Here is a 27,599-nt window from a genome sequence, read left to right on the forward strand (position 1 = left end):
TAGGAGGGTCATCCTGTAAAATGAATGTACCCAGAAAACCTGTGGTCATTCTCAGCTATATTTGACAATACTGCCCATGCACCCTTTGAAAATTAATATTATCAAAAGAAATAACTTATACAGGGTATGCTGTTACCCCTTTAACTTGTAGTGATACAATGAAATATAAATAAACTCTTTCACTTTTGAAATGCAGCTTCAGAGAAAAACTAACAACCTATTCAAGTGGTTAGCTGATTTTGTTGTGCTTCTTGGAATGGTGTTTGCTCAGACAAAAAGTAAACAAACTGCAACAGTTAGTGTGAGAATAGTCATTAAAAAGAAGCATCGTCATCTACAGTTAGGCTGACCTACACCTCTGTCATATAAAATAATTTTATCTAAAGTTAAATATATCAGTAAGACAATTGTAGTGTAAAAATTTTATTTAAATTATAAATTTGTAGTTTTTTTTTTTTTTTTACTCAGGTAAGCCCACTGGACATGTGTGCTCTTCAGGGGCACCACAGGAGCACAATTTGCTTAAGTGATTTGCTCAGAATCATTCAGAAGGCAAAATAGAATAAAGGAATCAGTCTCTCGAAGAGGCAGCTGTTTAATAACTCAGAGTCATAATTTTCTGCTCTAACTGGAAGATATTCTTTTGAACAGAAAAAAAAACATACAGAAAGAATTGAAGTAAATTTATAGCACACAGAGGCTTACATAGGAAATATTAATGTGCTACTCAGGGAACAATCTTGGAATTGCCAAAAGATATACAGTATATAGCAAAAATGATAAAGATTATATAAGAGCATCGTGGGACACAATTGGTTAGCAAAGAATATTTAACTATCAGAAACATCCATTTCAAATTAGGGTGTTAAAGATTGTACTGCATTTTATTTTTCTGTCTATTTAATTGTTTCATTGAATATTGTGGTCTGTGTCTCTCTTTAGTTATTTATTTTTATATTTAATTGTTTCATAGAATACTGTGGTTTCCCTCTGTCTCTGCATCCTGCCCGCCCTCCCTGTTCTTGTTCTGATATTAACCTTGGTGGGTTTGGAATTGCCCTCCCCTCCTGTAAATTTGTGTTTGAACACTCCTCCTGGGTCTATCTCATTTGCTCACTCAACTGAGTACAGTGAGATCATATTTTGACTTCAGACACTCCTACCAGTCTCATCTGTTCAGCTCTGTCCCAACTCTATTCCAGACTACTGTCACTAGCTCATTCTACCTAATACAGAGATAACATTTGTGAAGGGCAAGCCACTTAGGTCCTTAATTTTGAATTATCTTCTGTTTCTCCTTTCTCCCTTTTCACTTACCAAAAAAAAATAAATTTTTCTAAGCTTGTTTCCTGCCTTTCCTGTAACTAGTCAGGTCCAGATACAGATTTGCTGTATCCTGGATTGTATGTAAGCTTCTAAGCCCCCCAAGTCTTTATGTGTTGGAGGGAAGCCTTCTAGCTTATCAGCGGGAGTGGTAAGCACTAGGTAGCCTATCTACCACAAGAGTGGTTTCTGGCCCAGAAATTGTAGTTTATTGGCCGTTCGGGCAATTTTTCCATCTCTTTCAACCTTCTGGTTTAAAAGCCCACGTTTGCGCTTGTTTCCCACCTTTCCTGTAATTAGTCTAGTCCAGATACAGATTTGCTGTATCCAGGACTGCTTGTAAGCTTCTGAGCAAAAAAAAAATTACGCTTGTTTGCTGCCTTTCTTGTAACTAGTCTAGTCCAGATACATATTTGCTATATCCAGGACTGTTTTGTAAGCTTCTGAGCCCCCCCAAGCCTGTCTGTGTTGGAGGGAAGCCTGCTATCTTATCAGTGAGAGTGGTAAACACTAGGTAACCTATCTACCACATAAGGAGTGGTTCTGGCCCAGAAATTGTAGTTATTGGCAGTTTGGGTAGTTTTTCCATCTCTCTCAACTTTGATTTAAAAGCCCACATTTGCACTTGTTTCCACCCTTTTCTGTAACTAGTCTAGTCCAGATACAGATTTGCAATATCCAGGACTGTTTCTAAGCTCCTGAGCCACCAAAGCATTTCTGTGTTGGAGGGAAGCCTTCTAGCTTATCAGTGGGAATGGTAAGCACTAGGTAACCTATCTACCACATAAGGAGTGGGTCTGGCCCAGAAGTTGTAGTTTTTGGCCATTTGGGCAGTTTTTCCATCTCTCTCAACTTTGATTTAAAAGCCCACATTTGCACTTATTTCCACCCTTTCCTGTAACTAGTCTAGTCCAGATACAGATTTGCTGTATCCAGGACTATTTGTAAGCTCCTGAGCCCCTCAAGCCTTTCTGTGTTGGAGGGAAGCCTTCTAGCTTATCAGTGGGAGTGGTAAGCACTAGGTAACCTATCTACAACATAAGGAGTGGTTTCTGGCCCAGAAATTGTAGTTATTGGCCATATGGGCAATTTTTCCATCGCTCTCAACTTTCTGATTTAAAAGCCGCATTTGCATTTGTTTCCTTCCTGTAACTAGTCTACTTCAGATACAGATTATTCGTGCTCAGCACTTGTTCAGAACTTGTTGTAAGCACTAAATAAGCTACAAATTACTACAGCATTTAACCTTCCTCATTACCTAGAGGAAAACAGTTTTTGTACTTACTTTCCTCACTTGCTTAGAGAAAAACAGCTCTTGTACTCACTTTCCTCACTTGTCTAGAGGAAAATAATTTTTTATTCAGGCATGTCCAAGGATCAGCTCCCAGTGTTCTATCCTGTCTATCTGATGAATCTGGGCATCTTGGGGCAATGTAGCAATTACCTCATGTACACAGACAACGCTCTCTTCCTACCACTCAACACTATAACCTGTGAGAGATGCACTTATCTAGCCAAACTGGAGGTAAAGCTATCTCCATCCAAGACTGAAATTGACAGTCAAGAGGAGAAGGTAAACACTTGCACCACACCACACTCATCACATAGTCCCACTAAACCTTCACCGCCAAAATCCACACATAGAAACACAAAAACATTTGCGGAGGCTCTCAGTAATAATCTGCTTAAGCAGCAGAGACCTCCAAAGCAGAAATGCAATCAACCTCCACCCCCAGCACAACCCAAATGACACATAGCCCACAGACTCAGTGTACCACTCAACCACAGCTCATAAGGCAAAACAGCGTACCCAACACACTAGTCATAGGCGACTCCATAGTCAGGCACACTGATGTCCCACTCACCAGTCTAAACAAGGAGAAGGTTACTGTCAGCTGCCTGTCAGGTGCCAGGATCCGCCACATAACCCATGCAGGTTTACCTTCATATTGTCAGTATGGACAATATTGATCATGCATTTGGGTGAACCAAATCTGCGAAATTTAAACTTCGACATTCTCAGAAGTTCGAAAGTCAGCAAATCGAACAGCTGATTCGCTGACTTTTGAACTAAAACGCCGAAGACACATCATAATGCAGGGGAACAAGTCCCGCTGCACCCCCATGTGGAGGGCTCTGCCCCCCACATCCCCCCTACTTTAATATACCAACTCTGAGATCACACTACAATGGGGAATGGGATCATTTCCCGATCCCCACTATAGTGCAATCTGCACCCACAATGTCGTATCTGCAATGAGCGAATGCCAATGTGCATTCGCCCATTGCACATTCGGACAATTTTTTTTGTAGAGGTTTTGCAACTTTGCAAACCTCCTTTCGCACAAAGTGGAGTCGCATAAGTGCATAACACACTTATGAAGGTAAACCACCCATGCACTTATGTCACTCCACAACAAGTACAAATATGACTCTGTCATTGTCCATGTTGGTGTGAACGACCTTTGACGTACCTCCTTGGACTACATGAAAAGGGACATGGAAGAGCTCTCTGATCTTGTAGCCCAGGCAGGTATGACCCTAGCCCTGAGTAGCATCCTGCCATTGCCCAGAATAATACCACAGTACAAGGACAAAAATGATTGACTTCAACAACTGGCTAAGCTTCTGGTGTCATTCCAAGGGGATCCAGTATCTGTCTGCTTGGGACGACATGGTCGATAGACCACGATGCTTTGCCAGAGATGGCCTGCACCTGTCACCCCTGGGATTCTGGATACTGGCTAAGGCTCTTGCCACCCCCATAGTGCCTTTTTTAGGCAAGGTTCAAATGACAAATTCACCACCATAACAGGAACAGGCAAGCAAAAACTAAGGGTAATGCTACTCAATGCTAGAAGTCTAAATCTCAAAATGCACTCCCTCGAGGCACTCCTTAAAATGGAGAACATCGATATCTGTGCAGTGACTGAGACCTGGTTCAAGACTCCAGAGTGCACCCCTTGAATACCAGGTTATAACTCATGCCACACATTTCAGCCATCTAACCTGGACCAGAACACCAAAGGCGGAGGTGTGTCCATATTCATTAAGGATATCCACACCTCCAGGTTAGTTGCTCAGCATAATGCATCGGAGGTTATCCTAGTGCAACTAACTTTGGGCAAAACTGCAGTCCAAATTGTAGCTTGCTACAGATCCCCCACCATGCCCCAGGATTCCTACCCCTCTTTTCTTGATAGACTGAAAAATATTAGGGTTCAACCAAACACCCTAATAATGGGTGATTTCAACTACCCCACAATTAACTGGGAAAACTACTCATGTACCAACTCCTTCACTCAACACTTTCTGGAATTCATAAATTCCAATGCCCTGGATCAACTTATCCACACCCCCACCAGGGACCACAATATCCTAGACCTAGTCATTACCAGCATGAGTGACCGGTGTTCCACACCTGAAGTCAACTCCTCTTTGGTCAGATCCGACCATAAGCTAATCACACTAGATATCCACATCTCACCCCCCATTAAGGAAACCACAGTAAAAAAATTTCTCCAAAGCCATATTTATGCTTTTTAAGACAGAAGTGGCGAACTTCATGACACCCATGCAGATGGACAATACAGTTACGACTGCTGAATCCTATACAAATGCACTCTATAAGCACTTACACAAGTGCATGGATCATGCTATCCCGAACAGAACGAAGACGCTATCCTCCAAAAAAAGGAAGCCAATCTGGTGGTCCCCTGCCATAAACAAACTCTACAACAGAAGGAAGAAACTGCTGCAAAAGAGAGTAAAATCCCATGAGTGGAGGAGCTCCATGGTCAGCCTCAGTAAGAAGCTAAGATCCCTTATAAGATCCTCCAAAGCTAGCTACAAAAACAAAATCGCCACTGATTCTAAGGACAACCACAAAGCATTCTATAGCTATGTCAGGAATCTCAATGGCAACACCCAGATCTGCTCTGAGTTACTGCACAACAGCACGAAAATTACAGAACCAACTGATATTGCCAACATCCTGACAGATAGGTTCAGTGCTAACTTTACCCCCCTCTCATCCCCTAAATGGCCCATATCTATACAGGAAGAATGCATGGTCCCTGTAATCATAAATATGCAGGTAAAAGCTGCACTCTCCAAAGCCAAAAACACAGCATCCATGGGACCGGACAACATCCCAGGCTGCGTTTTACAAAAACTTCAGAACAAACTAGCTCCCCACCTTAGCACCATGTTTAGTCATAGCCTCACATCAGGCTTTGTGCCCACTGAATGGCACACAGCAACAGTTATCCCGCTCCACAAAGGGGGAGCCAACACTGATCCCAGGAACTATCGCCCTATTAGCCTGGTGAGCCTGGTCTGTAAGGCCATGGAATGTATCATCATGGAACTCATAAACAAGGACATTGGTAACCTCCAAACTCTGGACCCCACCCAGTTTGTGAAAGGCAGATCATGCCTCCTGAACCTGATTGACTTCTTTGAGGCAGTCACCAAAGCTGTAGACAAGGGTAAGGTGGTTCACACAGCCTATCTTGACCTCGACAGGGCTTTTGACATCATCCCCCATTCTGGAATTATAGATAAACTCACTAAACTAGGTATAATTCCTTACATCACAAGATGGGTTTCCAACTGGCTCACTGACAGAACCGACACTCTAAAAGTTGCAGACTCCAAATCTGACTTCAAACCAGTGACAAGTGGAGTACCACAGGGTTCAGTCCTGGGACCTCTCCTGTTTGGTATCTACTTCTCTGAAGTACAGGCTAACACAGAAAGCCTTTGGCTAATGAAGTTCGCAGATGACTGCAAACTAAGAGCCATAGTCGAGTCCCCAAATGATGTGGACATCCTACAGAAGGGCCTCACTGAGACAGATGCCTGGTGTCAGAGGCATGGCCTCAAGCTCAATGCCAAAAAGTACATTGTCATCTCCTTTGGTAAAAACGCTGTACCCATGAACTACCACATAAACGGCAGTCTACTTAATACCGAATGTGTGATAAGAGACCTTGGGACCCAGGTGGACAGTAGTCTCTCCTTTGATAATCACATCGCCACAGTAGTCAGGAAATCCTTCTATGTGGCACACCTCATCACAAAAGGGTTCTCATCCGGAAAAAAGAGGTCATTGTTCCCCTCTAATTGGAATTCATTAGATCCATTATAGAGTACAATGCCCCTTTTGGAATGTACCTCAAAAGACATCTGCAGCAGCTGGAAAGGCCACAGAAATACCTCACAAAGAGGATTACTGGCCTCAAACAGATGCCCTACACTGACCTTCTCAAAAAACTCCAGCTTTACTCCGTAGCATATTGCCTACTCCAAGGTGATCTCTGCCTAACATATAAAGCTATGTCAAACCCAGAGCTGTTGGACATGCTTCACCTAAAGAAATCCCAATCCCTCCAAGCTACATGCTCTAGGGACCTAACCCTTGTCACCACAATAAGCAGGACATGCTGGAGGGATAGATTCCTGTCCCAGAGACTTCCCATACTCTGGAACAAACTATCCATCAATGTCAAGCAAAGTTCCTCATTAGCACTCTTCAAGAAAAATCTTGATGAGTGGATGGGAAATAGGAAATACACCCCGGGGATCACTTCTCTGGCCCTGCTCGACAGGGGCACAGGAAAATAACTTTCTTGGGTGGCGTAAACCAGGGAACCTTGTTGGCTAGGCTTCCTTAGGCCCTTGGGCCAATAGCCTAGTACCTACCTATGAACCTATGATCCTATGAATAGTAATCAATAGCTGTTTATGCTCAAAATGAAGTTATTAAAGAAGGTTAAATGGATGCCACGTCTTAGTTATATATTTTTAATCTTTTTCTGTTTCTCCACTGCAGAGGAAATATCAGACAGCCCACACAGAGTGCAGATGACTGAATTATATTAAAGCAAAGCTAAATGCATGCAAAAAATGCCTTTGATGCATAACTCACCCATGTTGCCCTTTTTTTCTAGGACCTGAAGTTTGAGATAGAAGTGAAGAATTTAGCAATTTCTGACTCTCGGGGTCATGATCTAGAAAAGGAAATTATAGTGAAAGTCACCAATCAAGTAACTAGCCAGGTGAGTAAGACCTCATTGCTTAGTATATTACTATTGTTACTGTCTATGGGGTCACTCTGATGTTTAATTTATAAGGCATGACACTTGACAGTGCAGACTGTGGGACACCCCCTTGCAGTCTGCAACTGTGACGATAACAAGTATGCAATCCTCATTGCCATGTCTCACCATTAGACAATCCACTGGAAGCAATGGCAGACTGTGGAGGAGGAGGAGGTATCTGGTGCAGTAAAAGAAAGAGAGAGAGTGCCCTGAATTGCAGACTAACAAATAACTAGAAGTATCTAAGAAAAAAAGATAGCAGCAAGAGACACTCTGAGATGAGAATCAAACTCATTCACAATAGCTCAGACTCTACTGAAATAATGAACAAAAGTCCCCAAGAGGTGGAATGGGAGGGTGAGCATGTCTGCCAATGAACTGCTTGGACAAGGCAATAGAGAGCTTGAAGAATACAAATCCAAGACTGCAGTTTGAGTGCACAGATGTCAAAACACACTTGCCATACAAAGATGCTTTAAAGGGAAAAGTCCCCTTCCCTCTGAGGCTATAGTGACTTTGAGTTAACTATGCAAAGTTCAAATAAACCCAATATATTTTGTATTACAGAGCTACTCCTATTTTGACACATGGTTGGCAATAAAGCATTTTAGAGGACTGAAGACATGACTTACAGTGGCCCAGGCATCTGACTGTCCACCTGGACTGCTCACATTAAGCTGCATTTTGGATTCAGTAGCATGTACCAAATTACAAAATAATCAGTCAGTGGATAAAACACACATGCAATTATTGCTAATTGTTCCTATTTGTATTCACATTTTTGATTATACATTTTGATTTTCTGTAAAGTCCTAAAGCTGTATAAACTGTATATACTGTTTTAAGTACACTTTAACTTTTCACCAAATTATTAGTCTTTTTTTCAAGTGTCTTCCTTGGTAAAGGGCTCTAAGTCCAATTGGATCACCAGGTCAACAAATGAAGTAAATAATCTGTAATCCTGTTTTTCTCAAGCAACACAAGAATGGTCATTGGTAAATCCACTAGTCAGTCACAGAAGAGGTAGTACTTAACTTTAATCTGGGACTGACAACTGTTATAAGTCAGTCTTAATAGCAGGTTGTTGTGTTGAGAAATGTATGTAACTTTCTACAGAACAGTTTGAAAGCAATCTGGGTGCAGTTCTGATAAAACTGAAATTGTTTGCTAAGTCCATATTTCCTTAGAAATAATATAACATGGATTGAAAATAATGGTCCTGTGGTAAAGACCTCTGACAACAGAGAGCAAATTAGGCAGAATGATACTGTGAAACTTGAAAAACAATGTAAACCTGAGGTGCTTCTATGATAAACTAAAGAAGAGCAAAGAATATGAAAAGTAATTGAAAGGGCTACAACAGACTAATACTTTATGATATTTAACACATTTCAGGGGTGCCCAGGAACCCTGTCTGGTGGAATGACTTGTTGACGTTGACACACTAGGCATAGGAAGGTACTAGAAACTCCTTGTGTTCTGACTGACAGTGCTTCTCAAATAATTTGAAATATAAAGCTGATAAGTATATTTTTGGCACTTCTGTTCAGAGTTCTGCACTGTCCTAATTTTTGCTTGATTGATTTAGATATATATTTGCTGGCTTCTGATCTGTGCTGAAATTGTTGTTTTTCTCCCAGACTTATTCCTGCTGTGTTAAATACTGGTCTAACAACTTTTGTGTTTTATCTGATTGTCTCAAGGCTTGCTGGTATAAATAATATTCCCTGTTTGTAAATCTCTGCATTCATTGCTAGAAACTCCTTGTGTTCTGACTAAGAGTGCTTCTCAAACAATTTGAAATATAAAGCTGATAAGTATATGTTTTGGCACTTCTTTTGAAAGTTCTGCCGTCATAAATTTTGCTTGATTGATTTAGATATATATTTGCTGGCTTCTGATCTGTGCTGACATTGCTGTTTTTCTTCCACCATTATTCTTGCTGTGTTAAATACCTGTCTAACAGCTTTTGTGTTTCCTATCCTCCCTCCCTCTTGGTGTCTTCTTCTTATACTTGGTGGTTTTGCAGTTTACTGCCCCTGCAGTATATTTGATCAGAGACACTCCTCACAGTCTAGTGTCATTAGCTCATTCTACCTAATACAGAGAGAACATTTGAGAAGGTCAACCCATTTAGGTTCTTAACCTTGAATTATCTTCTGCTCCTCCTTTCTCCCTTTCCACCTTACTAAAAAAAAAAAAAAAAAAAAAAAAAAAAAAACTTGGCTAAAATCTCCTTGTGTTTTGACTGAGTGTGCTTCTCAGCTGATAGTGTGCTAGCTTACACTGCACTTGAATTGTTTTTAGTGCTATTTTAGCTGCTTTTCTGTAAAAAAAAATCTAAGCTTATTTCCTGCCTTTTCTGAAACTAGTCTAGTCCAGATACAGATTTGCTGTATCCAGGACTGTTTGTAAACTTCTGAGTCCCCCAAGCCGTTTTGTGTTGGAGGAAGCCTTCTAGCTTATCAATGGGAGTGGTAAGCACTAGGTAGCCTATCTACCACAAGAGGAGTGGCTTCTGGACCAGAAATTGTAGTTTATTGGCTATTTGAGCAGTTTTTCCATCTCTTTCAACTTTCTGGTTTAAAAGTCCGCATTTGCGCTTGTTTCCCATCTTTCCTTTAACTAGTCTAGTCCAGATACAGATTTGCTGTATCCAGGATTGTTTGTAAGCTTCTGAGCCCCCCAAGCCTTTCTGTGTTGAGGGAAGCCTTTAGGTAATCAGTGGGAGTGGTAAGCACCAGGTAGCCTATCTACCACAAGAGGATTGGTTTCTGGCCCAGAAATTGTAATTTATTGGTCGTTTGGGCATTTTTTCCATCTCTTTCAACTAGTGGTTTAAAAGCCTGCATTTGCACTTGTTTCCCACCTTTCCCTGTAACTGGCCTAGGCCAGATACAGATTTGTTGTATCCAGAACTGTTTGTAAGCTTCTGAGCCCCCCAAGCCTTTCTGTGTTGGAGGGAAGCCTTCTAGCTTGTCAGTGGGAGTGGTAAACACTAGGTAGCCTGTCTACCACAAGAGGAGTGGTTTATGGCCCAGAAATTGTAGTTTATAGGCCGTTTGGTCAGTTCTTCTATTTCTTTCAACTTTCTGGTTTAAAAGACCACATTTGCACTTTCCCCGCCTTTCCTGTAACTAATCTAGTTCCGATACAGATTTGCTGTATCCAGGACTGTATGCAAGCTTCTGAGGACTGTATGTAAGCTTCTGAGCCCCCCAAGCCTTTCTGTGTTGGAGGTAAGCCTTCTAGCTTATCAGTGGGAGTGGTAAGCACTAGGTAGCCTATCTACCATAAGAGGAGTGGTTTCTGGCCCAGAAATTGTAGATTATTGGCTGTTTGGGCAGTTTTCCATCCTCTTCAACTTTCTGGTTTAAAAGCCGGATTTTCACTTGTTTCCCACCTTTCCTGTAACTAGTCTAGTCTTGATGCAGATTTGCAGTACTGAGGACTGTTTGTAAGCTTCTGAGCAGTGCCAAAGACTGCTGTTCAATTTTTCCCTTAGATCTGCTAGTTCACTCCTCTCCTGCACTTTTACTAGCTTATTAGTTTGGCACTTTACCTGACTTCTTGTAGCAATTATTGTAGCACACAAAAGTGCTACCACCACTAAATGTTCTACAAGGAAACAGCTCCAGTACTTATTATTGATGCCCACACCACCAGGCATGTCTAAAGGTCAGTTACCTGTGCTTTCTCCTATCAACCTGGTGAATTTGGGCATCTTGAGGCAATGTAGCAACTACCTAATATACACTGGCAACCCTCTCCTCTTACCTCCCAACACTCAGACTTGCAAGAGATGCACTTATATATCCAAATTGGAAGCTACACACTCTCCAGCCAAGACCAGAATAGCTGGTCAAGAGGAGAAGGTCAACACTTGCACCACACAACATGGAACACATAGTCCTCCAGAACACACACTGGCACTGCCTTCACATAAAAACACAAACCACACACCCCACCTTCATGGAGGCTCTCAATAAAAATCTACCCAAACAGCAGAGACCTCCAAAGCAGAAATGCACTCAACCACCACAATACAACACTAATCACGAGACACATAACTCTCTTAAACATTGTGCCACTCAACCTAAGCCCCTAAGGCAAAACAGCATGCCCAACACACTAGTCATAGGTGATTTGATAGTAAGGCACACTGATGTCCCACTCACTAGGTGGAATAAGGAGAAAGTAAAAGTCTGCTGCCTGTCAGGTGCCAGGATCCACCACATAATGCACTCACTCAGATCCCTCAACAACAAGTACAAATATGACTCTGTCATTGTACATGTGGGTGCGAATGACCTGAGATGTACCTTCCTGGACTACATGAAGAGATACATGGAGGAGCTCTCGGATTATGTAGCCCAGGCGGGTATGACCCTTACCCTGAGCAGCATCCTACTATCACCCAGAATGATACCACAGTACAAGCAGAAAATGACTGATCTCAACAATTGGCTAAGTTTCTGGTGTCATTCTAAGGGGATCCAGTATCTGTATGCCTGGGTTGACATGATTGACAGACCTCGATGCTTTGCCAGAGATGGCCTGCATCTGTCACCCCTGGGCTTCCGGATACTGTCCAAGGCTCTTGCCACCCCACCCCCTTTTTAGGCAGTGCTCCAAAGACCAAATTACCACCATAACAGCTACAAACAAATGCAATTTGAGGGTCATGCTGCTCAACGCTAGAAGTCTAAATCTCAAAATGCACTCACTCAAAGCACTCCTTAAAATGGAGAACATTGATATTTGTGCTGTAACAGAGACTTGGTTCAAGGCAGCAGAAAGCACCCCTGCACTAGCAGGCTACAACTCATTCCACACCTTTCAGTCCCAGAACTTGGACTGAAGCTCCAAAGGCAGTGGGTGTTTCCATATTCATAAAGGATGTGCACACCTCCAGACTGGTAGCCCAACATAACGCATCTGAGATACTTCAGGTGCAGCTAACATTGAGTAAGACAGCAATTCAGGTCATAGCCTGCTATAGGTCCCAAACCATGTCCCAAGACTCACACTCCATGTTCCTAAGCACCATGGAGAATATTTGGGTCCAACCTAACACTCTCATACTGGGCAACTTCAACTACCCCTCCATTAACTGGGAAAGCTACTCATGTACCAATACACTTGCCCAATGTTTCCTGGAATTCATTAATTCCAATGCCCTGGACCAACTTGTTCTTACCCCCACTAGAGGTAGCAATAGCCTTGACCTAGTTATTACCAGCATGGGCGACCACTGCTCCACACCAATAATCAACTCCTCCCTGGTTAGATCCGACCAAAAACTAATCACCTTGGATATCCACATCCCTCCCATCCCCCTGCAAAGGAAACCACCATGAAAAACTTCTCCAAAGCTAACTTTGGGCTCCTACAAACAGAGGTGGCTAACTTCACGGCACCCATGCAAATGAAGAACAGTTGCATGACCGCAAAATCATACACCAATGCACTGTGCAAACACGCACACAAATGCATGGATCTCGCCATACCCAATAGAACTAAGACATTCTCCTCTAAAAAAGAAAGCCAATCTGATGGTCCCCTGCCATAAACAAACTCTACAACAGAAGGAGGAAACTGATGCAGAATAAGGTGAAGGCCCAAAACTGGAAAACCTCCCTTATCAGTCTCAAAAAAAGTTGACATCCCTCATCAAATCCTTCAAAGCTAGCTATGAAAACAGAATTGTAGCAGATAGTAAAGACAGCCACAAGGCCGTCTATATTTATGTAAGGAATCTCCATGGCAATACCCCAGATTTGCTCTGAGCTACTGCACAATTGTACCTCCTATACCGAGCCAACAGATATTGCCAATATACTGGCCGACAGATTCAATGCCAACTTTACCCCTCCCCCCCCAAGAGGACCAATCACAATACCAGTAGATTGCCAGGGACCCAGTATTACTGCTGCACAGGTTAAAATAGCACTTTCCAAGGCCAAGAATACAGCTTCTGTGGGACCTGACAATATGCCTGGCTGTGCTCTACATGAACTATAGAGTGAACTGGTACATCACCGGTGTGCCCTGTTCAATCACAGCCTCACCTCAGGCTTTGTCCCTACTGAATGATTTACTGCTACAGTCATCTCTCTCCACAAAGGAGGAGTGACTACAGACCCTGGGAACTATCGCCCCATTAGCCTGATGAGTCTGATATGCAAAACTGTGGAACGCATCATCATGGACCTAATAAACAAGGATATAGGGAATCTCCAAACTCTGGATCCCACACAGTTTGGTTTTGCGAAGGGTAGATCATGCCTTCTCAACTTGGTTAACTTCTTTAAGTCAGTCACCAGAGCTGTGGATGAAGGCAAGGCGGTTCATACAGCCTGCCTTGATCTGACCAAGGCCTTTGATACCATTCCCCACTCAGGAATCATAGAAAAACTCACTAAGCAAGGCATCCACCCCTATATCACTAGGTGGGTTGCGAAATGGCTCACAGATAGAACCCACAGTGTGAAAGTTGTTTACTCCAAGTCAGACTGCCAACTAGTCAAGAGTGGAGTCCCACAGGGTTTGGTCCTGGGTCCTCTCCTGTTTGATATCTACTTCTCTGAAGTCCAGGCCAACACGAAGGGTCTCTGGCTGACAAAGTTCGCAGACAATTGCAAGTTGGAGCTATTATTAACTCTCCAAGCAATGTTGACATCCTACAGAAAGGTCTCACTGAGACCAACGACTGGTGTCAGAACCATGGCCTTAAGCTCAATGCCAAAAAAATGTGTCATCATCCCCTTTGGGAAAAAACAGGTTCCAATAAATTACCATATCGATGGTAGTCCATTGAACACAGAAGGAGTTATAAGAGATCTGGGAACACAGGTTGACAGCAGCCTCTGATTTGACAACCACATTGCCACTGTGGTCAGAAAGTCCTTCTATGTGGCACATCTCATTACTATGAGTTTTGCATCCAGGAAGAAAGAGGTCATTGCCTCCCTCTACTCTTCCCTCATTAGGCCAGTCATCGAGTACAATGCCCCATTTGGCATGCACCTCACTAGACACCTGCAACAACTGGAGAGGCTGCAAAGGTACCTCACAAAGAGGATCCTAGGCCTTAAACACTTGTTCTATATGGACAGACTCAAAAAACACCAACTATTCTCTGTCTCATATCGCCTACTTAGAGGCGATCTCTGCTTGACTTACAAAGCCATGTCTGACCTAGCTCTGTTACAAATGCTACATCTAAAGAAATCTCAATCCCTCCGCATCACATGCTCCAGAGACCTCAACCTTATTACCACAATCAACAGAACATGCTGGAGGGACAGGTTCATAACACAGAGATTGCCCATGCTGTGGAATAGACTTCCCATACATGTTAAGCAGAGTACCTCACTGGCCCTCTTCAAGAGAAATCTTAATGAGTGGATGGGAAATAGAAAATCCACCCTGGGGATCAGTCAAGTGGCTCTGCTCGACAGAGGCACTGGAATCTAAGGTCGGGTGGCACAATGCCAGGGTATTCCTATGGGCTAGGCTTGTAAATTCTCCAGGGCCATTAGCCTAGTACACACCTATGAACCTATGAACTCTGTACCATGAGCACAGGAAGCAGGTCATTAACAGCTCAGGGTTTTAATCCTTGTACTAACTGCCAGACAGGGTGCTGCTATTAGAAGGCAGGTAACACTACCCCTGTAGGTCTCTCCTGTAGAGTGCCAACATTAGAAAGACTCACTTCAGGATGAGAGTGCAAGTGATTCAGAGTAAGCTATAAAATAGTACAAGGCCTGTATTACAGCCAAGGATAAAAGGCAACAGAAGAATGTAGAGAAAAAACAATGAATATTTTTAGAAATGTTCACCTATAGTTAAGGCATACATATAGTGCAGGGTGGCAAAGATAACATGTTAGAGAAAACATAGTATGCTTGTTTTTGACATTTGACAGCATGACATAAAAGTTACTAGGCAAATCAGACAGCATCTAATTGGGCTGTAGGGTTGTAGTCTGAGTAAAATACTGGCCACCCAAATGGATACAGATAAATATAGCCTTTTTGGAAAAATAAAAGGATGCTGGTAGAGTATGGAGTGTTTACTCAGTGCAGAACATTATGGTGACCATGTTTTTACTGAGCATCTGTTGTCCAGCAACTTGTCAGACACAGACAAAGGGATTATAACTGCAGGGCACGAATTACACAGTTTTGCAAGCATTTCATGAGCTTGATATTAAAATACTTTAGGTGGAAGTGGTACTTGAAGGAATCACACTTCTGTGTTTTGGACTGTCTGTTATTTGGTATTAACACAGTAGTGTTTAGCAGATCATGTTAATGCTAAGTTCAGTACTGGGTCATGTCTTTTTAATACTGTTTTAATTGGTCTTGCAAATTGTTAGGAAAGCAGGGTCAGCCTTCACTGAAATGGGTCATAGGCAAACATGGTGCTCCCATTCTATCCCTGCTTTCCAACTCCCCTTCCTGGTGTCCACCATGACCTCCTCCTTCATCCTGGCCTACCTACACTATCTATATTACCGTTTTCTTGCTTTCTCAGACTCTGTCTTACTCTTCAGCTTTTTCCTGCATCATTTTAATACTCTAGCTGGTCAAAACGTTAAAATAAGAACTGTAAGGAAAGAGTTGAATTAGCATCATAGGGCTTTTTTCCAGTCTTTCCCAATATTTTGATCTAATGATGGCCTCATCAAAAACTATGACTAAGGACAGAAGTTCAATTTTACTTTTTTCATTCAAGGATAAAAAAGAGTGCCCAAGGTTCAGTATTCATATTTGTCAGTAAACAAAGAAGGAAAATGGTTGTCAGGACACCTATATTATATCTGGGAATAGTTGCTGACTCCTTACTCCACAAAAAAAGAAAATATATCCATCTTCTGTATACCCTCTTGTATTAGATGAGAGTAAAGGGAAAAAAACAAAAGGACACAGTTATATATTTCAAGTTACTAATGTCATAGATTTACTCAGCATGCCTCCGCTCCTGCTGTGTACCCATCTGATATCAGACTGGGATGAAAGTAAAAGAACAAACAGAGCACAATAACATATTTCATGCTGTCAGACATATATACACTGCATGCCTGCTCATAGAAAATAGCCACCTGTATATACACTGGATGTTCATTTGTCAGAAAAGTGAAAAAATAATTATCATAATAATGTATTCCAACTTGTTGCTCCTAGACTCAATGCCAATAGACAAATGATAATGACCTTCAGTGAACACCTATAAGTTCTAGCTGTGAAGAAAGGTAAAGAAATAATGACCACACAATCCACAACATCCACAAAAGCTACAAAAACCTTTTGTGACCATCTCTAAGGTTTGTTTGTATAGAAAATTAAAGAGAAAATTACATCACAGTCCCCATTCTCCCACAAAAGCTATAGTAATGTTTTGTGCACATCTCTGAGCAAAGGGTGGTTTTAGCATAATTGGGAGCTGAGACAGATGTGCTACCAAGCATGAGTTAAAATCCAGTAATAAAGCCTGGGTGTGGGGGTTGATAGGCTTCCAGAATTTCAGAAAGCTTTAGATATTTCTGAGATGTATTTATGCCTTATTTTTTGAAAGATAAGGACATGCTGACTAATTCTTCTGCTAACCGTAACTGCTTCCAGCATTGTGTGTCGCAGATAACAATCTGTGATATTATTTTATCATACACACACACACACACACACACACACACACACACACACACACACACACACACACACACACACACACACATACTGATACCTCACTGCCCTGACAAGTTGGGACTACCACAAGATGAACAAACACACACACACATGTGCATGTATACAATTCATGCTTAACTACAGACAAACTGAAGCTGCAGAGTAATGATTGTTTAACTTGTAACAGCAAAGCCAGTCATTTTCATCCACAAACGGTCCCCATACCTAGTGATTATAGCCACATTGTTGATTGCGTACATCTCAGATATCTGGTTGTGATGAAAATAATAATGATGATAACAATTATAGTAGTAGTAATAATAATAATAATAATAACAATGGCCACAGCAATGTATTTCTAGCTAATTTTACATAAACACCCAATATCGACAATAAAGTATTCTGACCTACTTCGTACAAATCCACAACAGTCTTGCAAAGCAAGACAAATGATCATTTCAACTGAACAATAAGGAAATGGTCAATTTTTTCATCTACAGACTACCCTTCCAGCCAGCAGTCATAATCACTTCATTAATTGATTGCCTGATTGTGATACAAAACAATGACCAGAGTACTATTTCAACTTTGTTTCACATAAACATTAGCCAAAGTATTCCAGCTTGATTCATATAAATCTCATTAGTCTTGCAAAGCCAGGATAATTGGCAAACACACAGTTAGTCATTCTTATCTACAAATAACTCTGTACTCAGCAATCAGGCTACTTCACTGACTGCATGCATCTCTGATGTCTGACTGCAATAAAATTAAAAAAGAAATATGCATTTGCCTGTACTTTGTGGTCCCACTGAAGTTCTACTTTACAGTTTCAATTTGCAGGCCTTCTGCCCATTATCTAGAGAATGAATCAGATAGAAATAGGGTAGGATGGGTCTGAAAGCCCAGAAATTGTGTGGTGAAATACACAGCACCTTCTACTAGAGTACCACAGCTGCTTCTTCTTTGAGCGGGAGCACCTTGGGCTAAATTTTAAGAAATGTTGCACTTCTTTACTTTAAATAGATAGCTAGATAGGACAGATAGTAAGTATCAGTTAAGTGTTCCTGGTTTGCCTAAGCACAAATCCTGCCATGCTGGAAAGAAAGTTATATGATGTTGTAGATTACACAAAAATGTGTAACAGTCTTGATATAGAAAGGGGAGATGGAAAAGATAAGCAGAAACTGAACAGGCTGGAAGAATGTCTGAAATGTGTTGCCTTTTATTTAATACAAAGAAATGAAAAGTAGTACATCTGGGAAGTAAATATCGTGGGAGAAAATAATGTACAGTGATGGGGAAACAATAGGATATATCAAACAACCCACAGGTGAGAAACAACATTAAAAAATAGGAGGCCTGGAAAATCCTAGTTTACAAAGGAAGAGTTGTAACCATAGAAAACTGGAAATGGTTAGGTGCAACCAGCTGAAGAGATCATATCTGGAATGCTACATGCTATTCTTAAAGCCCCCCATCTCCACAAAGACATAACCAAAATTTAGGAACTTCGGAGAAAGATAATGAAATTAATGCCAGGATGTATCAAACAACATATGAAGCAAATTAAAGTAGTCTGATGTGCATTCTTCTTTTGGTTAAACAATTTATTTCTAACAAAACATTAGCAAAGGAAGGAAAAGGAAACATTTACATGGGTCATTATGAGGGAAGTAAAAACCAAAGCCAGGCATGGGATACACTAGTTATAAATATTGCAGTGTGAATATTGTACATAGTTCTGCTGTATCCACTACACTCCTCAATTCCTTGTCCCATATGTACCCACTCACAACTCATAAACAGCTTCTTAAGTACACACATTCTCAGAATGCGTGAACTTGATCTGATTAATTTATGAACAGGTGTGATACAAAATAAATGGTATTTCCAAGGAGACAAAGTCCCCTGAACTCCATAATTAGAGAAGTCTCTCATAGTCCTCAAACTTTATTATTCTCTTTCTGAGGATACTGCACCTTGAATAAACAGCTATCCCAGACAGATAGTATAATATCTGTCTGCCTCTTTTTCTCAGGTGCACTAACCTTGGACTACCCAGGACTCACTAAAAGGCAAATATATAAATATTATTCTACAAAAAGATGAGAAGCAAAGCTCCATAGAAATGCCAACTTGGTCCAGCATGTTTAAGCAAATGTGGCTTGAGCTTGAGGGGTAGATTGAGTAAATGTAAATTATTTGCATTAGTAGATGAAAGGAATACACAGTTATAGGCCCCCCTGTCTTTACATACTCTGTCACTCTACCCATTGTCAGATAGACTCCTGAGGGAGTAATCTTTGCTAAGCTTTCTGTGCTATGAATGACTCAGCACAACTCCTTCATCTAAATAGAACAAGTGGTAAAGTAACTATTTGGTTTAGAGATCTAAACCTACACTATCATTTCAACAAGGCCAGATAGCGTGACAGATACCCAACCCAATGTATACCCCATTTCTGAAATAGACTGCTCTTACCTATCAAGCAAAGTACTCCACAAGCAACCTTTAGAACCAGTCTGGATGTCTGGATGGACTATCACAAATATTCATCAGGAGTATGTGGAAAAGTCTGTTTAAGGCGGATCTCTGATAGTTTCTCACCCGTACTGAGTGATGTGGCTGAACTTCTTGATGGTCTTCTTTTGGTGTAAGTTCAGTAAGAACTTATGAACCTATTAATATTGCCAAATTGGCATAAAAAATGGGCCAAAATAATTTCCACCATTGAAAACTGTCATTTTCCAGAAGAGAAGGCAGTTTCTATGGCATAATACAGCTTGAGCAGGAATGGCACTCTGTAATACCTAAGGGGGGGTCACAGCATCTCAGCTTCCTAGCAATGCATATTCTGGCAATGTCCAAGGAAAACACATTCAAGACATAGGGATTTCAGGAGAGAAGGTTGGTCGGTCTGAGTCTTGTGGCCGAAAAGCATGGTATGAAGTATAACCTGGTAGTGCTGGGGTGCTTTCAGGATCCTGAACCAGGTGTCTGTTACTGTACAGATATTGACATTCTCCATATTGAGGAGAGTCTTGAGTGCATGCATTTTGAGGTTTAGACATCTGGTGTTGAGCAGCATTACCCTTAGTTTCTTTTACCTTGTATTGTCTATGGAGGTGGGTTTGTCTTTTGAGCCTTGCCTAAAAAAGGCACTATGGGGGTGGCAAGAGCCTTAGCCAGTATTCAAAGGTCCAGGGGTGACAGGTGCAAGCAGTCCATAGCGAAGCTATGTGGCATGTCGAGCATGTCATCCCAGGCTGACAGACACTGGATCCCCTTTGAATGACACCAATACGTTAGCCAACTGTTAAAATTGATCAGTTTGTCTGTATACTGAGCCATCATTCTTGGTGAGGGTAAGATGCTACACAAGGTCAGGGTCATACTGGCCTGGGCTACATGATCAGAGAGCTCCTCTATGTCTCTTGTCATGTAGTCCAGGGAGGAATACCTGAGGTCATTCACACCAGCATGGACAATGATGGAGCCATATTTGCACTTGCTTTGGAGTGACCTGAGTGCATGTGTTATGTGGCGGATCCTGGCACCCGACAGACAGCTCAAAGTGACCTTCTCCTTGTTCAGCCTGGTGAGTGGGATGTCAGTGTGTCTGACAATAGAGTCACCTATCACAAGTGTATTAGGTGTGTTGTTTAGCCCTAAGGGCAGTGACTGTGTGGCACACTGACTTTGTGAACTATGTGATATGTGGGTATTGTTGTGGGGTAGCAGTTGTTTGGGTGTCTGCTTTGGAGGTCTCTGCTGCTTAGGCAGATTTTATTTAGAGCCTCCGAGTATGTTTTTGTGTGGTAATGTATTTTGTTTGCTGTTGCTATGGGTCTATGTGAGACTGGATTTGTGGTGTGTGTGGTTACCTTCACCACCTGATAGACTGTGCCAGTCATGGGTCGAGAGAGCTCAGCCTCCTGTTTGTCTATATAGTTGCATCCCTCACATATATCTGAGTTTGTTGGGAGGAGGAGAGGGTTGTCTGTGTATATAAGGCAGTTGTAACATTTCCTCAAAATTCCCATATTCACCAGTTGGACTGGAGAGTACACAAGAAACCGACCTTTGGACATGCCAGGATATTATGATGAAATACTCTGCTGACTGATCAAAAAGGATCAGTAGGGTGTTAAGGGTGTAAAAGAGTATTACAGGGGTTTAGTGCTCAGGTTTGTCGGTGTTTTGGAAAGATTATCTGCGAAGGAGTCCAGACAGAACCATGACACTTCCTTCAGTTATGTCATAAATAGCAATGTACACTCATATATGTCCTGAGTCAGGGCCAACTGTACCTGACTGACAATGCCGACATCCTGTCAGACAGGCCCATACATACATACCCATGTCCCACTGACAAAAGGCCTTATCATCATACCAGGAGATATCACATGTAGAATGGGTAAATAGCTCCTTCCAAAGCCAAAAACATGGCATCAGTTGGATTACATTGTTTCCCTATATGTGTCATAAGTGAACTACAGAACAAACAGACCCTGCACCTGAACAGTCTGTTGAGCCCCACCCTCTCTACAGGATCTGAAACTGTTGAATGTGTTACAGCAACATATGGCACACCCCACAAGTGTTGGTGCACAACAGACCATGGGAACTATAGTCCTATAAGCCTATGACGTCTGATCTGCAAGGCCATTGAGTCCATCATGATTGAAGTCATAAACAGAGCTATTGGAAGCCGACAAACACACATCCCTACCAACTTTGGTATGTTCATGGGCAGATCATGGTTCCCAAACCTGCTAGACTGTTTGCAAGGCAGCCACCCAGGACATACATCACTGAAAGGAGCTACACACGTCCCACATAGACTTTGAATAGCCCTTTATCAACATCCCAGACACATGTCGTATCCACAAAATCAACAATCTGTGCATAAATATGTATTGTCATATGAAGGAATGGCAATTTGTCCACAGATAGATCACACAAGCTAAGAATTGTGGAGTCTTGTTCAAGCTGTTAACACCTGCTGACCCACATAGTTCATTCCTGGGATTGCATAAAACAAAGTGTGCACACATTACCATGTCCAGTCTGATGACGTTAGCATCCTACAAATATAGCAGGAGAAAAAAAGCCACCCACCAAAGCATGTAGCGTGTTGTGTTAATGCATGTCTCTCTAGTGTCATAACATAGTTAGGTAGGGGTTTGAATCCTGCAATTGTTGAGTATGTGTGCGTGTGATTTCCTTTGAGAGGAGTGCCCTTTTTGGAGACTAGGAAAACATTAAAAGAGATAGATTCCTCTTTGGCAAGTCTGATGATGTCAGTATCCCACAAATACAGCAGTGGAAATGAAATTCCCCAGTAAAGCATATAACGTGTTGTGTTAATGCATATCTCTCTAGTATCATAACATAATTAGGTAGGGATTTGAATCCTGTAATTGCTGAGTGTGTGTGTGTGTGGGAGGGGATAACTGTGTGTGTGTAATTTCCATTGAGAACAGTGCCCTTTTTGGAGACTGCGAAAACACATTAAAAGAGGTAAATTCCTCTTTGGCAAGTCTGATGATGTCAGTATCCCACAAATACAGCAGCGGAAACAAATTTCCCCAGTAAAGCATATAGCGCATCGTGTTAATGTGTATCTCTCTAGTATTATAACATCGTTAGGTAGGGGTATGAATCCTGCAATTGCTGAGTGTGGGGGGTGCATGTATGTGTGTAATTTCCTGTGATAGGAGTGCCCTTTTTGGAGACTGGGAAAACACATTAAAAGAGGTAAATTCCTTTTTGGCAAGTCTGTTGATGTCAGTATCCCACAAATACAGCAGTGGAAATTAAATCATCCAGTAAAGCATATAGTGCATTGTGCTAATGCATACCTCTCTAGAATCATAACATAGTTAGGTAGGGGTTTGAATCCTGCAATTGCTGCGTGTGTGTGTGAGATTTCTTTTGAGAGGAGTTCCCTTTTTGGAGACTAGGAAAACACATTAAAAGAGGTACATTCCTCTTTGGCAAGTCTGATGATGTCAGTATCCCACAAATACAGCAGTGGAAATGAAAACTCCCAGTAAAGCATATAGTGCATCGTGTTAATGCGTACCTCTCTAGAATCATAACATAATTAGGTAGGGGTTTGTGTGTGACACTGTTGGTCAATGTGTTGTGGGTTTTGCTTTTACAACCATATGACATATCAGTAAAACAACAGTATGTGCATTGCACACTTCAGGTATCTGTGTGGCAAATACATATATGTACATGTGACCTCAATTGGTATCTGTGTGGCAAATACATATATGTACATGTGACCTCAACTGGTCCATAGGTGTGAAGCCTGCTTTTTACACGAATACATCTGTTACCATTGACAGTTTGTGCTGCTGCTTCTCAGACCTTAGGTCACATATATATGTATGTGACAAGGCCAGCCACCGTAGTGATCTGTGGCCTAGGTCATCTGTGTCACACACACCCATGACAGTTTCTACAGAATAGTGTAAGTGAGGGTTCATGCCTGGGGTATATGTCAGACATGTTCAAACACAACACAGTCTGTCAATAATGGGCATTCATTATAGGTGTACAACAACTCCGTGGATATGGATACAGACCCCTTATTGCTTATGTGATACACTGAGGGACATCAGCATACCTTTGGAAATGTGAATACCAAAGGACAGATGACATAACATGTGGCTATATGTACACATCGGTACCCCTGCTACATGTTGTGGGCTACTACCAATGTGGTACTGTCAGATACTATGTATAGTAAATGTGGATGACTATGCTATAGTTGGCTTATAACTTTACAGCATGGGTTGGTCAACAGGTATCTGTCTGTATGCTACCCTTGTGGAGGATAAGTGTCTCATCCGGAGAATGCATTGTAGGCCATTGTATGCATTACCAGATGTGGACGGACATATCCCTAGTGTGTTTGCATATACCTAGGATGGCTACATGCCAAACAGGAGTGGTCCCAGGAATGGGTGGTGGTCAATACCACTGGTTACTGGTATAGTATAGTACTGGAAGGATTCAGATGCTACTGTGTATCCTACATCTGTGTGTCAGTTGTCAGGACATCATCTAACGACTGGTTAAAATCAGGCTGTTGAGGTTATGTATACTACCAGAATGAAAACCAATGACCGATATTAACAGTATCACCCACAGCATAGTGTCAAACCATGTCATACACACATGTGTACCCAAGTTTAGTAAAATGCATACTGGCTACCAACAAGAAATATGAAGTGTTAACACTGTGTAATACAGGGCACGTCATGCTTCCCATGTCTCCACTATGCACGTACATGCAGACAGTGCACCTCCACCATGTTCACAAATGTACACCTGCAAATCTGTACTGCACACATCACACACATACCATCCACTCACCAACACATGCTGCCTGTACCACACACATCAGCCAAGTGGCACATGGGCGGACAATACATTTTTGGAATTAACACTGGTGTAAACAATACTACATTGATAATCATAGCTTTAATGCATCATGCCTGCTCAGATATACCTGCAAGGATATCATTACACTTTACTGTTGACAACATGCTAACATTGCTACACTGTTATTAGGTCACCCTGTGCATCAGCACCATGTAAGTCTGTTCCTGTATCAATGTCGCAGATGACAGGAGGTGGCACAGTTTCATCATATGCACAGGGTGTGTTATTAGTTTGCCAGAGCCCGACAATGACCCATCCAATCAACATGTATGTGTGTGTGAGGGACAACAGTACAGTATGGGTCAATGTTGATGTAATGTGTTAGCCCTAGGTGTTTGGTTTATGTGTGTGTGTCTGCATGCACACAGTTCCACCTTGTGGCTGCCAAATACGGGAGGTTGTGGGACAGCCACAAACTGTACCTGCCAGGCTGTACAGATCACTGTCTCTGGCCATGGACACAGTACCTGTGCCTGGCAGGGGTGCCACGGACAGTATCAGGTACTAAGCCAGACTGGGTACTATCGTTAGAGGCAGAGGGATGTCAACTGGACCCATGTCCCTGCTGGGACTGGCCAGAGCCACGTGCACGTGGTCATCTAGGATGGTCTATTGACAGCCCAGCCCCAACATTGCTGGGGCTGGTACTGCCACTACAGGAGTGGCTGGGACTTGTGTGTCATCCAGAATGACTGCCAGTTGATGATGTTGCTGGTATACGTCCACGTCGACGCCTCAGCCATCCTGCACTGTCCTGGCACATGGACATTACATTGCGGAGGACATCTAGTGTCTCCCCCCAATGTCTATCAATGACCTCTGTGTAATTACAGATGGCACCAGCAAGGTCATGGATTCTGTCATTGATAGCGGTGTTATGAGCCCTCTGCGCCCTTAGTCCCTTCCTGGTGTACCGTTCCATACGTGCCTGTGCCTGCATTACAGCCCGGAACATACCTGAGGTTGTGAGACCTGTGGGGGCACGTCTGCCAGGGCATTATGACCAGCCATGCTCCCACAAGAACCCCTGGACATATGCTTATGTGGTACTGTTCCAGGTGTCTGGGTATGGCTGCTGTGTGGGGTTGCATGTGCCATAGATACCACACTATCCTGGTCAATGCCTACTGTATGCTGTTCCTCAGCTAAGGCCATTGGTGTTGGGGGATGTATTGGCAGTATGAATGTGCACATAGATGGGGTGGAAAGCTGTGTACTGTCGATTGGTGGACCAATGACAGACCCTGTCAAACCTGCATGTGCCACATATGTATCATCATGTCCACTATTTGTGGCAGTGACTTCAGGTTCCCTGTTGCACTCATCCAACAATACCTCAGCACCTGTGAGAGGAAGACAGGAAACATACTTTAAATCTGTACAGGATGTTAGCACACATGCACACATGCACACATGAACACATGCACACATGCACACATGAACACATGAACACATGCACACATGCACACATGAACACATGAACACATGCACACATGCACACATGAACACATGCACACATGCACACATGAACACATGCACAAATGAACACATGAACACATAAACACATGCACACATGCACACATGAACACATGCACACATGCACACATGCACACATGCACACAAGAACACATGAACTCATGCACACATGCACACATGCACACATGAACTCATGCACACAAATACACTACTCAGTCAAGTTCACACACACACACACACACACACACACACACACACACACACACACACACACACACACACACACACACCAACAGCAATACAGAACATAGTGGTTGATGGTGGAGTACAGTATCACAAGCCAAAGAGTCCTATCACATGTGTCAGCATACAGGATGTGTGTTGCTCAACAGCATGCAGTGCGAGTGCAGAGAGTCCTTGTTGATAACAGTATACATGTCTTTGATGCATGTGTGATGTTCAATGATTGGCCTCACCCTGGAACACAATGTGTACATGGACAAAACATTGCTGTGCAAGTCTAAAATGCTTTCCAATGTCCTGTGCACCATCACTCATAGGTATACATACCATGGCCAGATGCACACAACTGTCAGGTGTATAGCAATGAATGCTATGTGTAGTACTGTAGTTACTGTAACTGGATGTAGTGTACTACCATGAGCCATCATCAGACAGCATCATGTGGTCACTCAAGGCCACTAATGTATGCCACACTGGCAACTATCTTGCTGTACCTGACCTGCACCACTTTGGCTACATTAACCATTTCACAGCCAGTTGTTACATGGGTATGTAAGGTGTTCAATAGGGAGCATTGCCTAACATGAATGTGTTGTGTGTTGAAGCATGTTGCACCGCCCCATGATAGGCCTCTACCCCTCAGGTATAGTATGTGTGCTGTGTTGATGACATTTGGGATACTGGAGTATGACCTTATAGCAGGTGTCTACATACGCCATGTGTATCATATTAACACTTACTGCATATGACAAAGTGGTGTATGTTGTGTGCATGTGTATTGACTCTGCCTATACAATGTCCACTGCAGTGTACCACAATTGGTTGGGATGCTCTGTGTATTGCATGTGTTTGAGGCAGCTACTCATGTTACTGGGATGTGCATAGTCCCACAGAGAACATGCAGAGCATGCATTATGTGTAGGTGTTTTACATGTGTATATGGCCTACAACTCTCCTATGACATGCACATGTTATATGCTATATTAAATGTACAACACTCACCAGCATGGGTCTGCTGTCTTGCTATCACACCAGAGGGACCTACAAGGATATGAGACAGTTTGTTAGTGTCAACAACTATGGCATTGCTGCTGTGAGTTTGAAATTTTACAGTAGTACAACAGGTGACAGTCACAGGCATACATATTATGTTCCAAATTATCAATATTGCATGACACCAGGCTCCACATATTCTGAATACACAGTACACATCTGATAAATGCATGTTCTAACAATCGAGCTAACAGTAGTCTACAGATATGCCATGTTGCCTGCACGCTCTGAGTCGACATG

The 27,599-nt window shown here is 42.3% G+C and overlaps 1 protein-coding gene across 1 annotated transcript in view; it reads left to right on the forward strand.

Annotated features, from left to right (window-relative positions):
- The window catches only part of LOC122792408 (kinesin-like protein KIF28P), a 1,102,337-nt gene that overhangs the window by 843,262 nt on the left and 231,476 nt on the right, over positions 1-27,599 (forward strand). The window contains exon 16 of the mRNA XM_044060197.1: positions 7,278-7,385. Coding sequence (XP_043916132.1) covers positions 7,278-7,385 — 108 coding nt within the window. The remainder of the gene's footprint in view (positions 1-7,277; positions 7,386-27,599) is intronic.

Source organism: Protopterus annectens, chromosome 1.part2 (genome assembly GCF_019279795.1).
Source record: "Protopterus annectens isolate FY-2018-M chromosome 1.part2, PAN1.0, whole genome shotgun sequence".
Lineage (NCBI taxonomy): Eukaryota > Metazoa > Chordata > Ceratodontiformes > Protopteridae > Protopterus > Protopterus annectens.